Source organism: Tursiops truncatus, chromosome 6 (genome assembly GCF_011762595.2).
Source record: "Tursiops truncatus isolate mTurTru1 chromosome 6, mTurTru1.mat.Y, whole genome shotgun sequence".
NCBI classification, from domain to species: domain Eukaryota; kingdom Metazoa; phylum Chordata; class Mammalia; order Artiodactyla; family Delphinidae; genus Tursiops; species Tursiops truncatus.
Genome location: NC_047039.1, coordinates 73770900 through 73794290, shown reverse-complemented (window position 1 = coordinate 73794290; position 23391 = coordinate 73770900). Strand labels below are relative to the sequence as shown.

General features: G+C 38.3%; 1 protein-coding gene across 6 annotated transcripts in view; it reads right to left on the bottom strand.

Moving 5' to 3' along the window:
* CEP78 (centrosomal protein 78) overlaps positions 1–23391 on the bottom strand; it is a 46765-nt gene that overhangs the window by 10372 nt on the left and 13002 nt on the right. For 3 of the 6 annotated variants that reach the window (XM_033858199.2, XM_033858197.2, XM_033858193.2), the window contains 7 exons: positions 21115–21250; positions 19658–19703; positions 18151–18279; positions 8107–8184; positions 6719–6885; positions 5712–5883; positions 267–4811 (listed from right to left, as the gene is read on the bottom strand). In XM_033858199.2, the coding sequence (XP_033714090.1) occupies positions 4251–4811; positions 5712–5883; positions 6719–6885; positions 8107–8184; positions 18151–18279; positions 19658–19703; positions 21115–21250 (1289 nt within the window). In that variant the 3' untranslated portion in view covers positions 267–4250. Of the gene's footprint in view, positions 1–266; positions 4812–5711; positions 5884–6718; positions 6886–8106; positions 8185–18150; positions 18280–19657; positions 19704–21114; positions 21251–23391 lie in introns of those variants that run through there. The other 3 variants (XM_033858198.2, XM_033858196.2, XM_033858194.2) reach the window with 3 other exon arrangements.

The window sequence follows — 23391 nt, the reverse complement described above, 5'->3', positions numbered from 1 at the left end:
TTTGAGATCAGGGATTATTTTGCAAATATCCATTTGAAATTAGACTGATTCCTGGCCATAGTATTGGGTATGCATACAACAGTAATTTTTGACCAAAAGTAATTATGGCATATTTAGGGCAAGATGACAAGCTCTTTGCTACTGTATCACATCTGACACTGTTTAAAAAAAAAACAGAATTCCTGTTTGCATAGATTGCGTATGCTCTGGTAAACACTCAGCAAAGGTACACAGTAATTTCTCAGTAAAAGTACATGCTCATAAACTCTAACCCAAATGAAAATATTTAATTTCAATTAAGTGACATTGCTTTAGGTTGAGTATTGAAAGTTTAACGAAGCACTGAAATTGTACATATTAAGCAGCAAAGTATCCATATTTATAATTTTTAATGGAATCACTTTAAATGATCAATAAAACATGTAAATATGAATTTTAAAACTATAATTATGTATGTGTATATATGTCTCTGAAAAATCTGTGTCAAAGAAAACTGAGGCTATCAGTATAAACTCATTTAACTTCTATCTCTTCTTACCTCTATTTCCTCCCAAACTTACCAGTATCCATCCAACTCGAAGGATATAAGTGCTTTTTATATACTGTGCAAGGTTTTTTTCTTATCCATATTTCCATGTTTCCCCAATTCTCTAAGTTACTTATCTACATCTTCAGGATCTTCTTTATCGGTTCCTTCATTTCAACATATAAAATATAAGTCCTTCTCATTCTAAAAAATTCTTTTTTGCTAATTATTTTCTCTTTTCATCCAAACTCCTTCAGAGTAGCCTATTCCCACTGTCTTCACTAGCCCTGCCTGGCCGCCCTACACCCTCAATTTATTGCAATCTGGCTTTCTTGTCCACCACTTCACTGAACTGCTCTAAGGTCACTGGGGACCTAACTGCCCAAATCCAATGGACACTTACAGTCTCTGAAGTATGACACTGTCATCTACTTCCTCCTTCTTGAAACTCTATCACCTCTCTCCTTCCCAGAATTCTTTCTCTGCTTATTACCTAAACTTTGACAGTACCCACAATTCTCTGAAATCTCATCCATTTTCATGATTTTAATGACTGCTTGTATGTGCTGATGACATTCAAATTTTTATCTTTCCATGTCTTCACATGCATATCCAGTTATCTACCAGTTTATCTCCTGAATTCTACAGGTGCTTTAAAATTCAACATGTCCAGAAGTAAAGTCTTTTCCCCAATTCAGTTCTTTATTCCCTATTTCCAAACTCAATGATATCACCACCCGACCTTAGTCACACAGATGGGGGTCCAGCCTCCGCCTCCTACTTCTTCCTTACTTCCCAAGACCAAGTCTTGCTTGTAATTTTCTAAATACAATTAGAACTTATTTCCTCCCTTCATCTATACCTTATTTCAGACCCCTTTCTTCTTGCTATTACCTGGTCTAGAAGTTACCAAATTGCTGTTTGGAGGAACCAGTTGTTAGACACTTCTATTAAAAAAGGACTCTACAATCAAATATATTTGAGGATGGCTGTGTACCATGCGCCTGCTGTGACGATCCAGAATGAACACTAGCCTACAGCAGCCCCGAGAAGCTGTACAGTAAAGAAACCTGATTAACTTTACTTAAGCCAGGTTCTCCCTTCTGCCGGCCTATAAACCTTTCAGTAGGGACAGGAGAGGAGGTGGCAGCGTGAAAGTCCCACTTGAAAACAGAAAACACTGCTCCTCAGAAGAGTGGGGCATAATTATCTCCAGGCTTCTTCAAATTCCTCATCCATACTGACGTCAGTAGTCTAAAATGCCACCTGAACTTGTCCTTTCCATTCTTAGCTACTTTCTGAGGAAACCAGCTCCACGCACATGGGTGGTTAAGACCCACTCTCCTCCTCCTCGCGGCCTCCTTTAGGGGCACTTGCCACTGCCTGGTGACACTGCACTGATCCTTCAGAGCCTGTGCCTGTGGCTCCGTAACACACCCCTCGCACACTCACGGCTCTGGACTTCTGCTGTCCTCTCTGCCTTGAGTGTCCTTTCCCTTCACCGGCTGACTCACCAGTTTTTCACGAGTCCTTTAAGACTTAGCTTAGGGACTGCCTCTTTCGATGACTTTTCTTTGCCTCACAGCTCCCCCTCTTCTTCCACAAACACTGACCAAACGCCCTGAATATGCCCATCATAGCATGTCACGTGCAGGATGAGACATCTAGTGCGTCTTCCCCTCTCACTCCACTGCTAAAGTACATCTTGCTCATTGTTTCACTCCTCTAACACTCAATACATGACTAATGAACTAAACTGTAGTAGCCCTCTTAGTAACAATCAGGCAGGACCTTCTAGAAGAAATCTGGCACTCCAGCTTTTCTCTGATCTCACCTTTCAGTCTGGCTGAACTAAAGACTTATCTGTGCATGTTTACCAGGGAGACATAATTTAATCCAGAGATGTGTCATCACATACTCTTACATACTCTGCCGTTTAAAAATTCTGCTCACGATGGGGGAAGGAGACAGGTGTGCTTTCTGACAGCCCCACTGTTTTGCACTTCTAGTGCTCACTGGCTTCTCTCTCGGTGCCTTCCTTAAACCCTTCCTCTCTTAACAAGGAAACAGGATAACAAAGTAATTAAGAGCCTGGGTTCTGCCTATCTGTGAAACAGAAACAGAACCAGGGACATAGAGAATAGACTGGTGGTTGCCAAGGGGGAGGGGGTGGGAGAGGGTTGGATTGGGAGTTTGGGATTAGCACATGCAAACTGGTGTATATACAGGATGGATAAACAAAAAGGCCCTACATGGGACTTCCTGGTGGTGCAGTGGTTAAGAATACGCCTGCCAATACAGGGGACACAGGTTCGAGCCCTGGTCCAGGAAGACCCCACATGCCACAGAGCAACTAAGCCTGTGCGCCACAACTACAGAGACTGTGCTCTAGAGCCCGTGAGTCACTACTGAAGCCCGCGTGCCACAACTACTGAAGTCCATGCACCTAGAGCCCGTGCTCCACAACAATAGAAGCCACGGCAATGAGAAGCCTGTGCACTGCAACGAAGAGTAGCCCCCGCTCACTGCAACTAGAGAAAGCCCGCACGCAACAACGAAGACCCAATGCAGCCAAAAATGAAAAATAAATAAATACATTTATTAAAAAAAAGTGGATGTATTTAAAAAAACCAAAAAGGCCCTACTGTATAGCACAGGGAACTATATTTAATATCCTGTGATAAACCGTAATGGAGAAGAATATGAAAAAGAATGTATATAAATGTATAACTGAGTCACTTTCCTGTACAGCAGTAATTAACACAACACTGTAATTCAACTATACGTCAATAAAAAATAAAATTTTAAAAAATTGTCATAAAAATAATCACATAAGGGGGACTTCCCTGGTGGTCCAGTGGTTAAGACTTCGCCTTCCAATGCAGGGGGTGAGGGTTCGATCCCTAGCTAAGATCCCACATGCCGTGCGGCCAAAAAAACCAAAACATAAAACAGAAGCAATACTGTAACAAATTCAATAAAGACTTTAAAAATGGTCGACATCAAAAAAAATCTTTAAAAAAAAAATCACATAAATCAGAAACAAATGAAACATAAATAAAGCAGAAACAAATGAAACATAATAAAGCCCATACATTAAAAAAAAAAGAGCATGGGTTCTGGTCACATCCCAGCTTCCCACTTACAGCTGTGTAATTCTGGGCAACTCACATAATGTCTCCTCAGACTCCTCATCTGTAAATGGGGATGGTAACAGTTCCCTACCTCAGAGCGTTGCTGTAATCCATAAACCCGGTTAAGTGCCTTGGTAAATTGTTTGATGCTCTCTGGTTATTGTGAATTAAAATATGTCAATGGCTTCTGGCCATACGATTTATAATAGTTTGACAGTTAACCAAATGGTAAAACTATTCCATTTATTATTCCCATCTCTTTTTACCCCTTACCCTGCTTTGTTGTTTATGTTTTCTCCCACCAGAGTGTTAGTTCCAGGAGAGTAAAGGCTTTTTTTTGTTCACTGCTGAAAGCAATAGCACCCAGAAAATTACTGTACATATGAAGCCCTCAGTAAACACTAGATGAAGAATGGTGCAAACTGTCACAAGGAAAAATACACCCAAACTTTCATTATAATAAAAAAGTAGAGATAAATCTTTCTCTAATGGCTTCCAGTCAAGTATTTTAAAATACCATATGCTATACTAAAAACATAAGTAATTTATTAAAATTTGAAGGCAAAAACATAATTTTAAAAGATTTAGACCTATGTTAGGCGTGATAGAGTATGGATGCTTTCTGGAAATTCACAATCAGATCCAAGAGTATCACTTTCAGAATGTTCTAGTAGACTGCGTTTACTTTTAGTTGTCTTTGATGAAACAGTCACTATTCTACTCTCTTTCTTAACAGAAATGTGTTTTTTCGAAGACTCACTTTTAATTGCTTTATTAACCAAAGAATTATTTTGCCCAATTTCTTTGTTTTTCTGCTTTACAGGTGAGTCGGAGGAGGAATGCAGGTCCTTCCCAGGTTGTTTCTTAGCAGAGTATTTTTTGGTATATTCACCTGCTTTGGTCATTTTCTCTGAAGACCTGCTATTTCTAGATAACTCCTCTTCTTTTCTTTGACTTCCAGTTCCAGAAATGACATCTGCTGAAGGAGGACATGTTCTAGCAATGAAACCTTCAAAAGACTCCTGCCGCTGCTCTGTGACTGGGAACCCCAGGTTATCTTTGGAAGTTTCTAAGGCCTCCTGAGTAGAGACTGGGACCTGGAAGGAGTCGAGAGACAAAGGAATCCTAGTATTACCTGTAATTTTCTGAAACTGGAAGGAAAAACAAAAGACAAGACAAAAATTCAGTGATGAACAAAGCCAACCATTAAAAAGAAGAGTTCAAAACTTCAATGTTACTCTGCGATATTATTATTAAGACAGTCAATTGATTATTCAGAAGATTTCAGAGCCAGTTTCTTTCTAATTGTATCTTGCCAAGTGATTCTCAACTTAACCTAGCTATAGCCAAGGCTATGTCCGCTATATTTTCAGACTTTGGTGATTGGGGTAGTTATTACCCATTTCCTTTCCCTCACTAAAAATAAACCCTACTCTGTAAGAAAATTAATTTCTTTTCTATCCTCCAGGCACATGTAAACAGTATATAGTTTGTGACCAGACTGTGTTCTCAAGCTTTCAGTTCCCAAGACCAGTCTGAGATTGGCTGAGGTGGGAGAAGGGGGCTCCAAGTGAGGCTGGAGGAAGAGGTGACAGGTTTCCCCTCCCATTCCCATGACCAGGGGAGTCAGTATAATATGTTACCTATTAGGTATGTCTGGATTACTTATTTTAAAAATTATCTATATCAGTACGTGTACCTTCATTAGTGTTCCTTCATTGTAAGCTGACTGCATACAAATAGAATAGAATAGACATTTATACAATTTAAAATTTGGAATATGTTCTCTAATGGTTTCTTTCTTCATTAAGAATAGTTTGCTTTAACTCATAAATTTTCTGAAGAACTTCCAGTCTCCTTATTTACAACAATACAGTATCATGAAATGGGCACACATTTACTAATCTCAGATTTGGAAAGGACTCCAGAGTCTTCTAGTTCCCGAGCATGTGAACTATTAGAGACTGATCATTATTGTTTTCTCCCTGACCTGGTTATTTCCTTTTTGCTAGTCACTCTTAGAATCATTAAGTGCTGTTCTGTCCACTTACTTGGATATTTTGCATTTGTCCTGGGGCACCCTGTTTTGATTCTGATTTTTCTTCTTCAAGTGCCTTCTTTTCTTCTTTAGGTGGACTACTAACAGTAGAATTCATCTGGGGACGACCTAGTAAATGAAAATCTGACTGATCTATACCAGCCATTGTGGCCAGCTGCCCAAGCCTGGACCAGAGGAGGAAAGGAGAAAAGACAAAGGTTATTATAATCACATAAGAGCAGTTTAGATTTCCCCGGACCTACAATCATGAAATACTTCTAAAATCTTAAAAGTCAACATCCTACCCCTGACTACAAACCTCTCTCTCCCCCAAATTCTCAGCCCTTTCCAGATTCATCCTCTAGGACACATCCCATCTCCTTACCTATTACCGCTCCATTTTAAACACTGTCTCACTAGCAGCTTCAACATCTACCACGCACCTCGTCCACTGCCTGTCACACCTCCATTCCCACACCTCTTTACCACCTTTCCTCCAGTTGTGTTTGTTCCTTCCTTCCCAGCACCAATTCATTCACTGACAAAACACCACTCCATCAACTATCAATCTCCACTTCCCTCTTTCAGCAAAATTGCTCCCAGTTGAGAACCACTAACCTATATCTTCTCTGCAGATTAATACTAATTTTTATGTCTAAGACAAAAATAACTTTAATTTAAACTTATCAAACAAGCAAATAAGTGAAAGATAGGAAAATTCTTATGCATTCCCAAATATTTTCAATGAAAACTGCCTTCAATTTAGTCTTTACAAAAAACTATACCTACTAATTATTCTGTCTACAGGTTACTCTTCTATAATGGGCTCCCCACTCTACCAAAGCAGGCTCCCCTATCTGCAGTTCTTAAAAAATTTAATTCCTCATTTTAAAAAGTCAACTATATTACCTATAATTACACAAAATATGCCCATGGAAGTGACGAAAACTGCTCCAGTTCCTCAGCAAACTACCATTAGAGTCACAAAGAGAAGAATGCCATGAAGAGAAATGAACTAACCCGGCGTCTTTAAGGAGATCCAAGAAAGCATGGAACTTCTGAAAAGAATTCTCGATGCTGCCCAAAACACCTTCATCATCCAGGATCATGCTTGTCAATGAGTGGGCATGAAGGGCTTCAGACAAAGAGAAATTTATATTTCTTAACTGGGCGTTTTCATGTTCCAGCTATAAAAGAAAACTGAAAATGTCTGACATGATTTTTTCTCATTGTCATCAAAAGTAGCCTTGTCTAGTTTCAAGGAACAAAACTAAAACACTCAAAATGTAATTAATTTGTAACTAACCTAACTCTCCACCAGTAAAGACAGAGACCGCATCACATAATAACCAAAACCCAAAGGCACCCAACAAAGTTTCCTATATAACGCTTAGGTGGTATATAAATAAACCAAAGTTATCATTTTATTAATGATCTTTCACAAAAGATCACATTTCTAACTAGTTCAATTCATAATGGAGCCTCATTCCACATTAGAAAATTACTTGCTTTAAGTTTCCCTTAAATTAGAAAATGAAATATAGAATCTGATTTGGACAAAACATATTACAACTCTGCTGAATGTTAAGAATTAACTTTAGTGAGCAAAATATCTAATGCTTACGTTTAAAAGTCCTAAATCATACCCAACCCAATTTATTAAATGTAGGATCACCAATATTTTCTTTGGCTTCTTGAAAATATTCACCCTCGTGCACTCTTCCCCTTCCGCTCATCATCTATGCACTTAAAACCCCCTGTAAGCTCAACTCTAGTATTTCTCAGAAAGGCCATTATGTTCATGATGCCCCTTTTGCCTTATATAAGCAGGTGCTCAACAATTATTGAATGAGTGTCTGCCAATCCAATGGATGCACTTTCAAAAATTCCTCCGTACACTCACCCTGTGATAAATTATATTTATATAGAACTTTTTAGATTATGCCCTGCTTTCATGTACATTACCTAATGTAATTATCATAGTATATATTTTTATCTTTCATTGCATTCTTAGAAGTTTTCCAATATCTTAAATTTATTTAAATGATTCCCTTTCCTAATTCATTGCCAGGAGAGTCTCATCATGTCTTTTATGTTACTATATATACAGTATATGCACAAAAAGTGCTTTCTTGAATCAAAGAACCATGAACAGAAAATAAGCTAATGTCATATAAAAGCACACACACACAAAACCAAATTTTCACATTTTTAAAAATATGCTTTCTGGAATATAGATCATTAAATACCAGTAAATGCAAAAGTCCATATGATACAACCAATTTGCAACATATTACAGTTTTATATACATATTACAACATATTACATACAAACTATGTGTATATGGCTTAAAATCTAATCAAAATAAAACCAAACACTCTCAAAAGTGTAAGAAGAAACTTGTTTACCTCACTGACTCGTTTATCAGCCTTAAGTCTTATTACTCTTTCCTCCTTTAACTGCTTTAGGCACTCCTCCAGTTTTTCCTAAACAAACAGAGTAAATATTATGATAATTCGTAGTATAATATCCAAAAGCCTTTCCAGCTATAGGTCTCATCAGGATTTAGGGGCAGAGCCAGAAGTGAACTCAGATTTTAGTCTGCTACTGGTAATATCATACCATGCTAGTGAAATGAATTATCAAAATCTATCAAATTAGCATAGTAAAGATTTATTTAAATCCCACTCTTTCCAACATAAATTTGTGGCAGCCCACCATAAAAGCCATATGTGTATAACATAGTAAGTCAGAAATAAAAAGTTAAGACCAAGAAAGAAAAATTCTATTTTTATTTGTGGGTCTCTTTATAGTAGGAAGTCCTATTAATGAACATGCTTAACATAACTGAATTGCATAATTGCAGATTCAAAAGCATTTTTTTAAAAAAGTAATCACTTTTAAAGCAATTTACAGTCAAGCACTGTTCCTGGAGTTCTCTGCCCATTAAATAATCTAATCATCAAAACCCTAAGGGGGGGGCTTCCCTGGTGGTGCAGTGGTTGGGAATCTGCCTGCAAATGCAGGGGACACGGGTTCGAGCCCTGGTCTGGGAGGATCCCACATGCCGCGGAGCAACTGGGCCCGTGAGCCACAACTACTGAGCCTGCGCGTCTGGAGCCTGTGCTCCGCAACGGGAGAGGCCGCGACGGTGAGAGGCCCGTACACCGCGATGAAGAGTGGCCCCCGCTCGCCGCAACTAGAGAAAGCCCTTGCACAGAAACGAAGACTCAACACAGCCATAAAATAAATAAACAAATAAATAAATTTAAAACCCTAAGGGGGGCTTCCCTGGTGGTACAGTGGTTAAGAATCCACCTGCCAGTGCAGGGGACAAGGGTTCGAGCCCTGGTCCGGGAAGATCCCACATGCCGCGGAGGAACTAAGCCTGTGTGCCATGACTACTGAGCCTACGCCCTAGAGCCCATGTGCCACAACTACTGAGCCCGTGTGCCTAGAGCCCGTGCTCCGCAACAAGAGAAGACACCGCAGTGAGAAGCCTGTGCACTGCAACAAAGAGTAGCTCCCGCTCAACGCAACTAGAGAAAGCCCGCGAGCAGCCACGAAGACCCAGCACAGCCAAAAATAAATAAATAAAATAAATTTATATTAAAAAAAACCAATAAGACCCTACGAGGAAAGAATGATCACTAACTCCATGTTATTTTACAGATGAGGAAAACACAGGCAGAGAAGTAGCGTAACAGCCAAGGTCACACCACTAAGTAGCAGAGCCACACTGGGAACTCAGGAAGCTGGGTGCCATTCCTGTTCACGGAGGTGGTAGTCTTCCCATCACCAAGGTCAATGAAATAAAATGAACACTGATAAACTCTCTTATGAGTTTTAAGAACTAAGACACTCAGGTCCTTGAATTGGGGACACTGCTTGCAATAGGCAGAATTCTATAAGAGCCCCTAAGACTCCTACTTACTGAAGTACACAAACCTTCCAATCATCCAATCAAACCCTAAATCTAGGTGCTGGGGTAAAGGGATTTTGCAGATGTAACTAAGGTTCAAAATCAGTTGATTTTTTAAGATAGGGAGATTATTCTAGGTGGATGTGACCTAATCAGGCACCCCATAAAAAGGACCTGAGGGCTTCCCTGGTAGCGCAGTTGTTGAGAGTCCGCCTGCCGATGCAGGGCACACGGGTTCATGCCCTGGTCCGGGAAGATCCCACATGCCGCGGAGCGGCTAGGTCCGTGAGCCATGGCCGCTGAGCCTGCGCGTCCGGAGCCTGTGCTCCGCAACGGGAGAGGCCACAACAGTGAGAGGCCCGCATACCGCAAAAAAAAAAAAAAAAAAAAAAAAAAAGACCTGAACTCTTCCTAAATTGAAGTACAAAAGGGACAAGAGGGAGACTCTGCATTGCTGGCTCTAAAGAAGTCCAATGTTGCAGCAGGGAAGGCAAGCAAGAGGCCTCTAGGAGCTGAGACTGTCCCCCGACTGAGAGCCAGCAAGGAAATGGGGACCTCTGTCCTGCAACTGCAGAATCTGAATTATGCCAACAAGCCGAGGAAGCTTGGAGGCATTCTTTCCCAGAGCCTCTGGATGCTAACACAGCCAGACTGACATCTTGATTTCAGCTCTGTGACCCACACAAACTATGGTGAACATCCATCGTTTGCGGCTCAATGTCTTATACTTAAATTTCACGTGCTTTAACACTCTCAGGAAGGAACCCACATGTTCCCGTGTGTATCTGAACAGGAAACCCAGTCACGCTGTGCCTGGACTTCTGACCTATGGAACTGTGAGCTAGTAAAATAGGTACTGTTTGCAATCAGTAGGAGTGTAGTAAAAGAATTAATATTCTACTCAACCTCCAGGTTCGTGAATAAAATAAATGATTGTCATTGTTTTAGGCCACTGTTTCGGGGTGGTTTCTTATGCAGCGATACACAATCAGAATACCTATACTTGTGCAAACAGTACGGTATATTTATACATTTTAACTGCTTTGAACAATCACTTAAAGAATGAAGAACTCTATTATATGCCATCATTGGGAGAGGAACTGGTATCACTTTCTGGAGAGTGGCTTTTGGTACCTAACAACAATCCTACATCAGGAGTATACCCTAAGGAAATCAAAGATGTGGGCAAAGATTTATGTACCAACATGATGTCATAAGATTGTTTATAACCAAACCCTAGAAGAAAGCTAAGAGCCTCCAAATTGGGATTGGTTTAAACAAAAACAGCTCACCGTATGAAGGAATGCGCTATGAAGCCACTAAGAAAAGAATTACAACAGGTCTCAATCAGAGTTAATGAATGGCCTTCAGGAGTTCTACATTCAAAATATATCTGTGCGTTTTTCCTGGGAGATGGTGCATAAGCTTCATCAAATTCTCTGATGTAGAAGAGTATTTAGTGATAAGACAAAGTATTTTTCATACTTTTTTAAGACAAAAGAGCAGATCAGGTGTGTGTACATGCAGAGGTGGCTTTTATTTCCCTCAATAAGTTGTTCATTGCTTTCAAAAATTTGCTCAATGAACATTTTTTTTCTTTTTTTTTGCGGTACGCGGGCCTCTCACTGCTGTGGCCTCTCCCATTGTGGAGCACAGGCTCCGGACGCGCAGGCTCAGCAGCCATGGCTCACAGGCCTAGCTGCTCCGCAGCATGTGGGATCTTCCCAGACCAGGGCACGAACCCATGTCTCCTGCAACGGCAGGCGGACTCTCAACCACTGCGCCACCAGGGAAGCCCCTGAACATATATTTTTATATTTAGAACATATTTTAAAAATTGACAGTCTAATAACTTCAAATTCTTTAATGTTTCATTACTAAAGCCAGCCAAGTTTTCAATGGCGAAAAAGGGAAAAAAATTGCAAAATTCCTCTGCTTCTAATATAATGGTTTAATAAATCTTCTAAAACTGATTTCAAAGAAATTCTAAACAAATAAGCAAACAAACAAAAAAACCTCACCAGTCAGAGGAAAGTAGACTAAATATTCCTGACTGGTTCTAAATAGCACATCAAAGTGCAATTACATGAAATAGTTTCTCCCTCTAGTGGAGGGAATTAGAACACAGTGTTAAATTTTTGTGAAAAAGTGTACCCTCCTCCTACAAAGTATTCATAATTCATGTCCCTTACATGGAAATATGGAACCAAAAAAGTTAGAAAGTAAAATTGCTTGATATTGTATTACTTAAGTAAGACTAATGATAAGGCTTTGGAATAATTTTCCTTCCTGTCATCTGCTCTCCTTCCTCCCTTCTGTACACTGGCTAGGGTGATTTTTCTGGGACAAAGCTCCCATCATATTGTATATTAAATTTTATGTTCAACTTTTTTCCATTTAACATTGAAATAAATCATTTCTCATATAATCAGGGGATTCACAACCTTGATTTTTTTTGTGGGCTACAAAATATTCCACTGAGTGGGTTTACTGGTTAACCATTTTACACATTTAAATTCTTTCCAACTTTTCAATATTATAAGACAAAATAACCATTTTTATGCATGAAGGCTTTTTCCATATTGAGAATGACGTTCTTGCAATAAATCCATAAAAATGAGTTTGAGATCAAAGCAAATGAACATTTTTAAGGCTCTGAGGTACCTATCTCCAAACTTCTTTCCAAAAGATTTCTAAGATTTTATACTGCCATCAGTGATGTATCACTTGGTATATAACTTCTACTATAACTGTTGGCTTACCTCCTCACTTAGAGTGCAAGTTATTTGAAGAAAGGAGTGTATTTTATTAAGTGTTTATCCCCAGCACCTGTGCCTAGCACAAAGTAGACGGTCAATAAATAATTGCTTAATAAGGAAAATCCCTGCCAATACAAGATGTATGTGTATGAAAGATAGACTGTATGTTTTTTTCTAACTGGATAGATGAAAACTTGTCATCTTCTTTAATGTACAATTTTTTTGCTTATAATTAGTAATTAAATTCTTTTAGATTATATTTAAAAAATTCAGATTCTCTGAGGCAAATGGGCCTGGCCCTACCCATTAGCTATATAACCTTGGACAAGTTCTGTAACTCTAGGTCTCAACTTCCTCATCTATAAAATGGAGATAAGCTCCTATATCACAGAGCTCTCGTGAGGATTACATGAATTAAAACACATATAAAATTAGAAGAGTGCTTGGTACATAGAATACGTTCAATTAATGCTGAATGAATGAACATGCGAACGCAAACAGTAGTGAAGGGCTTAAAATGAAATGGTCTCATCCCACTCCCACATCCAGCACTCAAGAAGCGACCGATTCTTTAAACAGGTTTTTAACTGTAAAATACGATATGTGTACTGAGAAGCACACAGAAAAAAACTGCCAATGTGACAAATAAAAAGAGAATCCTTACATAACCACTACTCAAATCTGAAAGTATTGATACTTGTCAGCATCTCAAAAACCCCCCATATCCTTTTCTCATCACAAGCTCCTTCCCTCTTCCCAGTTAAACACCATCCTCATTTCGTGACAATCATTTCCCTTAACCTGCATGCATCCCTAACAAAATAGTTTAGTTTGTCAACATCTAACTTTATGTAGAGGATCATAGTATATGAAGTCTTTTCTATCTTATCTTTCACTCAACATTGGTTTACAAAATTCATCCACATTGCTGCCTGTAGCTCTAGTTCATTCAGTTTTATTGCTTGATAGTTTTCTCACTGTACGAATACACATAATTTATTTAATATTTTTTTTTTTTTTGCAGTATGCAGGCCTCTCACTGTTGTGGCCTCTCCTGTTGCGGAGCACAGGCTCCAGACGCGCAGGCTCAGCGGCCATGGCTCACGGGCCCAGCCGCTCCGCGGCATGTGGGATCTTCCCAGACCGGGGCACAAACCCGTGTCCCCTGCATCGGCAGGCGGACCCTCAACCACTGCGCCACCAGGGAAGCTCTTATTTAATTTTTGACTCTTAATGGACATTTGTATTTTTTTCAGTTTGTGCTAATGCAAATAATGCACACGAATCCTGCTGTACCGGTTATCCTGGTGCATTTATACAGGGCGGGGGTGAGGGCTGCTGGGTCACGGGGTATTTATACACCTTCAGGTGATGGAGAGTGCTAAATGCTTTCCAAAGTAGTTGTGTTGATTTATACTCCAGTATAAGGAGGGTAGAAGATTCCCATAGTACTCCAGGTTTACAATACCTGATACTACCACACTTTATTTATGTATTTGTCAATCTGATTGGCATGTAGTTTCACTGGTTTTGACTCACTTTTCTCTTATTACTTAATGAAGTCGTATGCTTTTCCGTGTTTACTGGCTGTTTGGATTTCCTTTTTTTATGAGGTTTAAGTCAACTATTGTTATTTTTAAATTTTTAAATTATTATTTATTTATTTTTGGTTGTGTTGGGTCTTCATTGCTGCCTGCAGGCTTTCTCTAGTTGCGGCGAGCAGGGGCTACTCTTCCTTGCGGTGTGTGGGCTTCTCATTGCGGTGGCTTCTCTTGTTGTGGAGCACACGCTCTAGGCGCGCGGGCTTCAGTAGGTGTGGCTCGCAGGCTCCGTAGTTGTGGCGCACGGGCTTCGTTGCTCTGCGGCATGTGGGATCTTCCCGGACCAGGGCTCAAACCCATGTCCCCTGCATTGGCAGGTGGATTCTTAACTACTGCGCCACCAGGGAAGCCCAACTATCGTTATTTTGAATTCTTCTCCATTTCCAAGTAATACTCTTACATAACTATTTTCTCACTAAATATGAGGCATTATCTGTTAAGTTTCTAATTTACTAAGTAAGGGTTTAGTTCCTTTACACTCTTTCCTATGTCCACACTGCTCAGTAAAGTTATGTCATCATTAGTTATTCCACTGTTCATGATCTCTTTGACTTGTAGTGATATACTTAAAAACCTACATTGTTGATCAACTATAAACTCTCTCAACATCACGCTTTGTAAAATGAGGACATTCATACCATCTTCCCTTTTTTCTACCTCCTGTCTACCTTCCAAACCTAGCTTTTACATTCTCAAAGTTGAAATTTATATTCTGTTCTATGTGCAGTTAAGTCTTCCGTTATTTGAGAGTCAGTACGGAGTAATGTTTAAGAGAACAGGCAGAGCGCCTAAACTCAAAGCCTCAATTCAGCCCTAAATTAGGTACAGTCTGGGCAAGTTCCTTCCCTGCCTTAGCTTCCTTTTCTGAAAAGTGGGAATGATATTAGCACCAACCTCATAAGGCTATTCAGAGGATTAAATGAGTTAATATATGCAAAAACACTTAGAGCATAATATATACTAAGTACATACTAGTACACAATACATTTCAGTACATACCAAGTTAATACTAATACATACTAAGTATAGTTTAGGTTAGTTATTTGTTATTACATGCAAGTTGACAATAAAAGCTGCAAACCAAGATAGTATTTCCATTATTACAATTAAATTAATATTGCCCACTGCAGATGTACTGTGTCTCTGTGTATAGACTATACCTCCTTCTATACTGTTTCAGTGTCACTGCCCTTGTGTAGGGTGACCACATACCCCAAGCTGCCTTGGGCTGTTCCAGTTTATACCTGTTGTCCTGATGTTACAGCATTAGAGCGCCTCCTTACACTATTGAAGTGTTCTGGTTTGGACCACAAATTAGGGTGGTCATTACCCCTGTGTGTCACTGAAAAGGGGAACATCTATAGTGTCAAGCCTAAGTGGATTCTTCTCTTGCTCACCAATGGTAGGTTAAAAATCAAGCATAGTTTAGTTTGCTTCATGTTTATGTCAGTATAGCCTTTCCTCCTCTGGAGTTCAAGTTCCTTCTCCCCTTCCTCTCCCTCCTCCCTTCCAACAGTGCCTAATACCTAGTAAGTACAATATGTCTCAAGGTGTTTCTAAGCTCTTAATCACACAATCTCAATAGAAGCCTCTCAAATCTAAACTAGCTGCTCTCTGCACTGAATCCCCTATTACCTTCCTTCTTGGTTTATTCCCTCATTTTGCTGGATTATTTCTATAAATAGCTTAAGGTGTAGCACAGGAGGTAAATTTTTCAAATTACGTACAAAATATCTTATTCAGCCTCCACTTATGACTGATAGTTTGGCTAGATACAAAACCTTAGGGTGAAAATTATGTGCCTGAAAAACTTTGGAGGTATCTTTGGTGCTGATGACAACTATGATAAAGTCAGATTTTAACTTATTTTTTTAGGTGACCAGTATTTTTCTCTCTGGAATGGATGTATCCTCTCAGTAGTTTATTCTATTTTATTTTTTCAGTATTTTAAAATTTCACAATGAAGGGTGTCTAGGTATGAGTCTATTTTTGTTCATCTTGCAGCTATTTTCAATCTGAGGCCTGATGTCTACTTTCAGCTGTGGGGAATTTTCTTCCCCTTTGACAGCTTCCCTCCATTTTTTTTGTGGGTCTAAAGTTTCTAAGAGTAACATGTTGGATCTCCTAGATGCAGCCTCTCTAACATATTTCTATCACATTTTCCATTATGTCTTACTTTTTTATATACTGAGAAATTTTTTAAATTCCTACTGAATTTATTTCAGCAACCATATTTTCATTTCCAAGAGACCTCTTTTGCTTTCTGACCATTCTCTTTTTAATTAACCCCCTAGTCTTATTTTATAGTTGCTAGCTCTTTTTAAACCTCTCTCAGAATACTAATTAGGGGCTTTTCTTAAATTATTTTGTTCCCTAAATTGTCCCTGGTCCTACTAGGATATGCTTTCACTCTTTTTCCCCCTCTCTCATGTTGTAAGCTTTACTCAGCTATCAGGCAAATGATATTTATTTTCTATTTAAGAATGAGCGCAGAAAGTTCCCTGAAGTCAACGACTGATTGGCTTCTTATGCAGGAAGAACCTGGGAGTAACTGTAATAGCATCCCCCCGAAACACTCCTTTCTAGGGTGTAAAAACTCACACTAGCTGCCTTAGTTCTCCCCAGTTTCACTGTTTTCAAAATGAAATCATCTCATTTCAGGAGCGTGAGGGCGGGGCTGGGAGTCCACTCCTCCAAACACAACCCTTCAATGAGCTCCCCTATTTGAGTCACGCTTTTAACTAACTCCACCCTCTCTCCTACACGCGCATCTGAGCACGGAGCTGCTTCTGCAGGTGGGGTCAGATTCCTCCTCAGTTGAAGGTGGTCCGTGTGCATATTCTAGGTGATGGTTTTCCTCTGTTCTACTGCTTCAGTTTCACACTCTTCCACTTGTCTTCCGTCTTTCAAAACTATGTTGAAATCTCTTGATTGTTGTGGGCTTATATACTTAAACACTTTGATACCATCATTTTAGTGTATTGTCAAAACAGACAAGAGCTGAAAGGGTTCTCAGTGCATATTCTGAATCTGCTATTCTGTGGTCCCAGTGTTTAAACTTCTTGGTCTTCCCCAGTGTCTATAATTGCTTTTAGAAATACAATCTCCTTGTCTACTCGTGAAGGAAATGAACACAACACATGTAAAATGACAAGGAACGCGGGTTAGATGCTCTAGGGTCTTGTCGTACTCTGCAACTTACTAATAAACCACTTACGTGCTACAAATTGTAGGTGCTCATTTATAAAACAAAAGGGGGTAACTCTAAATGAACTATAGATTACTCCTACTCTAACATTTCATAATTTTCTAAGTTCTTTTCTTAAAATTTCTCTATATTATCATTAATTTTAATTAAAAAAATAAAAATCTAACTTTCTCTTTTGAAAATCAAATAGTAATTTCCATAGTCCTACAATAATAGGATAATTAGTTCTGAAACCTGTCAAGTTTCATGTTTCATATGAAAAGAAAATCATATTAAGTAATTTTTTAAAATTAAACATGGACTTTGTAGCACAAAGACAAGGTCCCCCCAAATGGTGTTCCCTTATTTACTAGAAATTTTCAGCTCTGCATTAAAGTTGAAATAAAATAAATGTATTATTTTTGAGGTTCAAAAATTTGTTATGAAAATCAATTTTTCTTTTCTGTCCATACAAACAAAAGTATGGAATGACATTAGATATCAGGTTTATTAGGTAACATAATGTAGCTTCTTGATATTTTTTATTTTAGGAAAGGAGAATATCAACCTTAAAACTTTTTTCAACTTTACTTTTATTTAAAATGAGATCGTATTTTCCTCTTATAAAAAGAGAGTTCAACTAGAACTGCCAATTTTCTCATCTGTAAAACAAGAGCACTGAATCAGCTGACTATATTCAGAACTTAATTTCTTTATCGTATGATCACTAAGGTTCTCCCTAAACCTAATATCCTAAGGTTCTAAGGAAAGAAAAATATATTACTAATGACATGTTTTGATTTTTATTTCTTAGAGTTCAAATGTCCACCATTCACCTTGGTCTAAGCTTAAGGAACCATTCAAGGGGATACAATGCAGATGGGAGGGGAAAACAGAACCCTCACACAAGCTATGCAGTGTTGCAATAAGGCTTCCACTTGAAAAATAATCTTCTCTATAGCTTTAAAGTGATAACTTTGTACCTGCAATGCTTCTTGTTTCAAATTGATTTTCTCTGGCTCTTCCTGAATACTTTCTGAGGAATCATCGACCTCTTCGATTTCTGAGGAGGAAGGACTCTCTACTGTCACAGTCACAGGAAATTCTGACTGCTTGAAGAAAGAAGACAAGATTGTATAAAAGATAACACAAGCAGATACCAAATATTAGAGAACATTTAACAAAAGTGATCTGAGGTATCATTATTTATAAATGTCTCTCACTGCTCCTTAGTCTAAAACAGGCAATGACTAAGTAAAATTACAGGAACTTATTTTTGCTATGTTACTGTACAGACCTCTGTTGTACATGGTTAGGATTAGTAATGGGAATTGCCCATATTATTTTATTAAGTTTCTTTCGCAGAAGCCAAGTGAAGAGCCAAGGTAAACATTTTTCTCAGATCAACTTTATACTGCAAATGAAAAATTTATTCTTTACCATCAGACAAAAACAGTCTGGAAGAAAATGTAGTTTTTCGGAGGAGAATTCATCAGTAAGGGGACTGATAAAGAATCAGAAGAATAATCAGAAAGTCAACATATCTAAGCTGTGAATAATAAACATTAGAATTTTAAAAAATAAATCACGTACACATACACAACTAAAACTGACCCATCAAAAATTTCATCTTCTCATCACCCTTAAGCCCAAACTAGTGTAATAGTAATACAATTCTCCTGTCAAGCTTCACTGCCACTGCAATGTTGTTCAATATGACATTTCCAAACATTTAAAACCTGACCTGGTCACAACCCCATAAAAGTCTACAGATCATAAAGAAGTGTACTGGGATTATATAACTACGCAGAAGACAAGTCACTAGGACATCATTTTGACAACAAGCAGCAAACCCTGCAGCATAGGAAAATCCCAAAGGTAGAACGAGGCACACACCCCTCCCTCTGGGCATGCAAGGGCAGGACTGACACCCAAGGTGCTCTTCTCTCAGTCTCAGCAGTGTTGCCTTTCACAGAGCAACTATGCAGTCTCCCAAGACCACTGGGAAGGAGAATCTGATACTGACAGTATTAGCTTGCCATGAGGCCAAAAGAGAGGGAATGTGTGTGGCCTTGGTGAGAGAGCAGAGGTTTGGTATATGTTGCTTTATATTGGCTTTAAGATCAGGAATTTGTACATATAGCCCACAAACAACATTTCTTGAAAACATATGAACATTCTTGAGTATGACAGCTCCACGTGAGGGGTCAGAAATGGCAGTCAAGTTCGTTTCACTGGGTAACAGCTGATTTGTGGACCGGAGAACAGGCTTCCTTGTTTGCAGACATAACCACAAGGCTGCCAGTTGTGTGCCAAATCCACACAACTACACAGTTGCATTGGGAGAGCGACCAGACAAGTTTTAAATCGATTTATTTCAGAGAGGGAAATGCTTCTTGTAAGGCTCTGTCAGTTTAAAAAGCAAAAAGAATGACCATCCCCCTTTCCCAGTTCAACCCCCTATATATTATAAATATGATAGCTACATACCTGCAACCGATTACATACATCACGAGCTTTGATGAATGGAAAACCCCTAAAAAGATATCAACAAAATGAAGTTATATCTTGATGTAAATAATCACCAGTTAAACCCAGTTAATACAACTATTTAGTATTATGTACAGTATCCATACAGAATTGTGTATGAAAATAAGCTCAAAAGAAGGACCTGGAGGGCTCTGCTATGGAGAAAACTGAGCAGAATTCAGCCGACTGGCTTGGTAATAACTCTCTGAACTGCTGAGAGGCCCCTTCAGTTCCTATGTTCAGGATGGTTGAGATTTCAGGCTCACTTCTTTAACTGGTGATATTAATCATTCTCTAATTTACCACTCCATGTGACAAGGATGGACCTGACATGAAGTGTCTCAGAAAGAAGATAGGAAATCACAGGGTTGTTAAACTCAAGGGCAAAGACTGGGGATTCAACACTATAGTTTATGCAACAGCAATTCACATTACCATTTGCAAAGAAGTAGTCGGTTGTCCAATGGGGATTATAAACATCCATTTAACATGAGCAACTGAACAGATATTTTACACAGTAACTACTTCAAGTACTATTTAAAATCAATTCTCTTTGTTTTCTTAAGCAATTGTTAACCTCCAATTTCGTGAATACTACCAGGTAAGTCACTTGAAAATAATCTAGAGCCATCTATTTCACTTAACAAGCCTGAAGCTATAGTTCAACAATTTTATTTACAGTTCTATGACAAAAATTACTATGAACAGCTATCCCCTGGATAAGTAATCAGCTAAAGCTAGTTTGACTCACTAAAGCTGATTTACTGAGTTAAGCCAGTTGGTTTAGAATAGATCTACTCCATATTTCTTTCTTTCTTTTTTTTTTTTTTTGCGGTACGCGGGCCTCTCACTGCTGTGGCCTCTCCCGTCGCGGAGCACAGGCTCCGGACGTGCAGGCTCAGTGGCCATGGCTCATGGGCCCAGCCGCTCCGCGGCATGTGGGATCTTCCCGGACCGGGGCACGAACCCGTGTCCCCTGCATCGGCAGGCGGACTCCCAACCACTGCGCCACCAGGGAAGCCCTCTACTCCATATTTCTCATCCATTCTGCATTAAACTATTTCCCATGCCTAAAATGTTTTTTTTCCCATTCGTACATATCCAAATTCCTACTTCTGTGCTGTAGGGCTTGGCTCAACTACACCTGCCTTTAGTGAAACTTTTCTCACCTGCACAATTGGAGATAATTTTAGTCTCCTCGTGATGCCCACGGGTTACCTCTGTTGTGACACTTGAGAAACAAGCTGAAACTCCCAATTATTTTTTGTTTTTCTTCCTTAGAGGGCTCATTAGGCCGAAGCCATGTGTGAGTTATCTTTTTTGCTCTATAGAAAGCACCAGAGACTGCCCACATAATAGAAGTTCCAAAACAAAGAATTCTGAATGACTGAAAAAGACAGGGAATGCAAGCACGTTACCTGTTCCTTTTTGCACGTTCTGCAGTACGCCATGGCAGGAAACCAGACACACCAGGTGGTAGAGGTTCAGGAGCATAACATTCTTTACCAGCAGAGTGTTTCCTTCCATTACTTACAGGTTTCTTTGTGGCCAAGCCTATGTTTGACAAAGCATGATAAGAAGGAATCAAGATGCACCAAAGGTCTACAGAGCAACTGTCACACGTGTACACTTTGAAAGGAATCAAACAGGCACTTGACAATGGTGCCAAGGCCATTAAAAAGAGGATCTTTTTGTAAAAAGGTTTTACATAAGCCAGCATTTTTAAAAAATATAAGTTCTCTACAGTAACAAGTTATTTTAACTAAAACAAAAGTACTGAGATGTGCAGAAATGCAAAAATAAATTTTTAAAAAATCCCAAAGAATGATACACTTTATGTATCATGCAGAAACACTCAAGTTTATTGACTCTTAGAACACCTTTGGCATTTCTGAATCTCCAGGATAGAGAAACACAGATACACACCTATGACTTCTGACAAACAGAATCTTTAGAATTAGACCAAAATTTCAATTTAAGATGAATTTTTCTATGTAAAAACAATAAAAGTTATAAGACTACAAGTGGTAGGTGAGTCAACGTTACCCTCCTATAAGCCTGTCAACATTCACTGCTCATTTGATTTCATATAGAAAACACACAAAAAACAAATGAAACCCACTGGATAAAAGAGTGAAATGTGGAGACATCCTATATTTCAGTAGTAGAGAGTCAAGTATCTTTATATGAAATATTTGGTAGCAAAAACCAGACTTACGTGTTAATATTTTATTTAGAACAAGCCATATATTAAAATTCACATTTAAATATTTAATTTGTATTTACTGAAAACAAACATCATAGGTTAAAATGGTTATATTTATCCTTCAAATCTATATTTTATGTTATTTTATTTATTTATTTTAATAGATCTTTATCGGAGTATAACTGCTTCACAATTCTGTGTTAGTTTCTGTTGCACAACAAAGTGAATCAGCCATATGCATACACATGTCCCCATATCCCCTCCCTCTTGAGCCTCCCTCCCACCCTCCCTATCCCACCCCTCTAGGTCATTGCAAAGCACCGAGCTGATCTCCCTGTGCTATGCTGCTGTTTTCTACTATATTTTAGCAGCATTAGGATGGAGTGCAAAATAGAGTGCATGTGGTAATATAGGACAAATATTTCATAGAGTGTAGCTTATTGATAATCACCACATGATCCTGTGTGACTTACATGTCTCTTAAAAATATATAGGAGCTCAGTTCATTTTGTGCTATTCTATTTTGTCTAACTTAATTACCCTCAAAAAAAAATGTTTATATGCATGTGGTTTGTATGTGTATACCCTTCCTTTACTTTCAGAAACTAATGAAAATACATTTGTAATAAAATTTTTTAAAATTACACTTTTCTTGTTAGGAGCTAAAAAACATTTCTAATAAAAGTTCACATCTTTTTTTAGGCATACATAATTACAATATAAATGTGACACAATTCACACCATTATTTCACCCCTATACTCACCGGGATCTAACTATATACCCAGTCATTGATTTGGCTTACCTCTATGTCTCCAAATAACTGAGGCAAATACAAAAAAAAGCCCAAGAAATAAAATTACTCTTAAAATAGCTCAATGAGCTCATATACTTCAGTTACATTTCCACTTTGTTTAATCATGCTAAATAAAAAAAAATTTAATTGTTTTATTCTCATTCCATGATGCCCTATTATATACCACCAGGTACTAATATTATAGAATTCCTAATATGTTTTACATATACATGTTTTATTTATATATATTTTTATTTCTAATATTATAGCAAAAGTCAACTTAGCTGTTTTAAGAATGCTTTACATATGATATAAATTTTTAATAATAATATGTAATTAGTGATATCACAAATCTTCTTTGTATGTACTATTTGATTATTAAAATATCACTGTCTTGAAATAACTGGCAGACAAATCATAAGCTTTTTTTTGATTTAATAAGCACTCTTAACAACTTCTATTTAATACACTATTGTCCAAGCAAGTTGATTAATGGAGAATCAAAAACATACACCTTTAAGTAGAAAAAAAAAGGCTGTACTTATGAAGATGTTTACAATAGTTTATTTTAGGTTATTTCCAATTTTTCACCAATTTAAAAAATTGACCAACTCAATGAAAACTTGTGAATACAACGTTAAAAAGTATAACTATGAATCATAAAATTTAAATTTAATATGAAAAGATAAGAATGG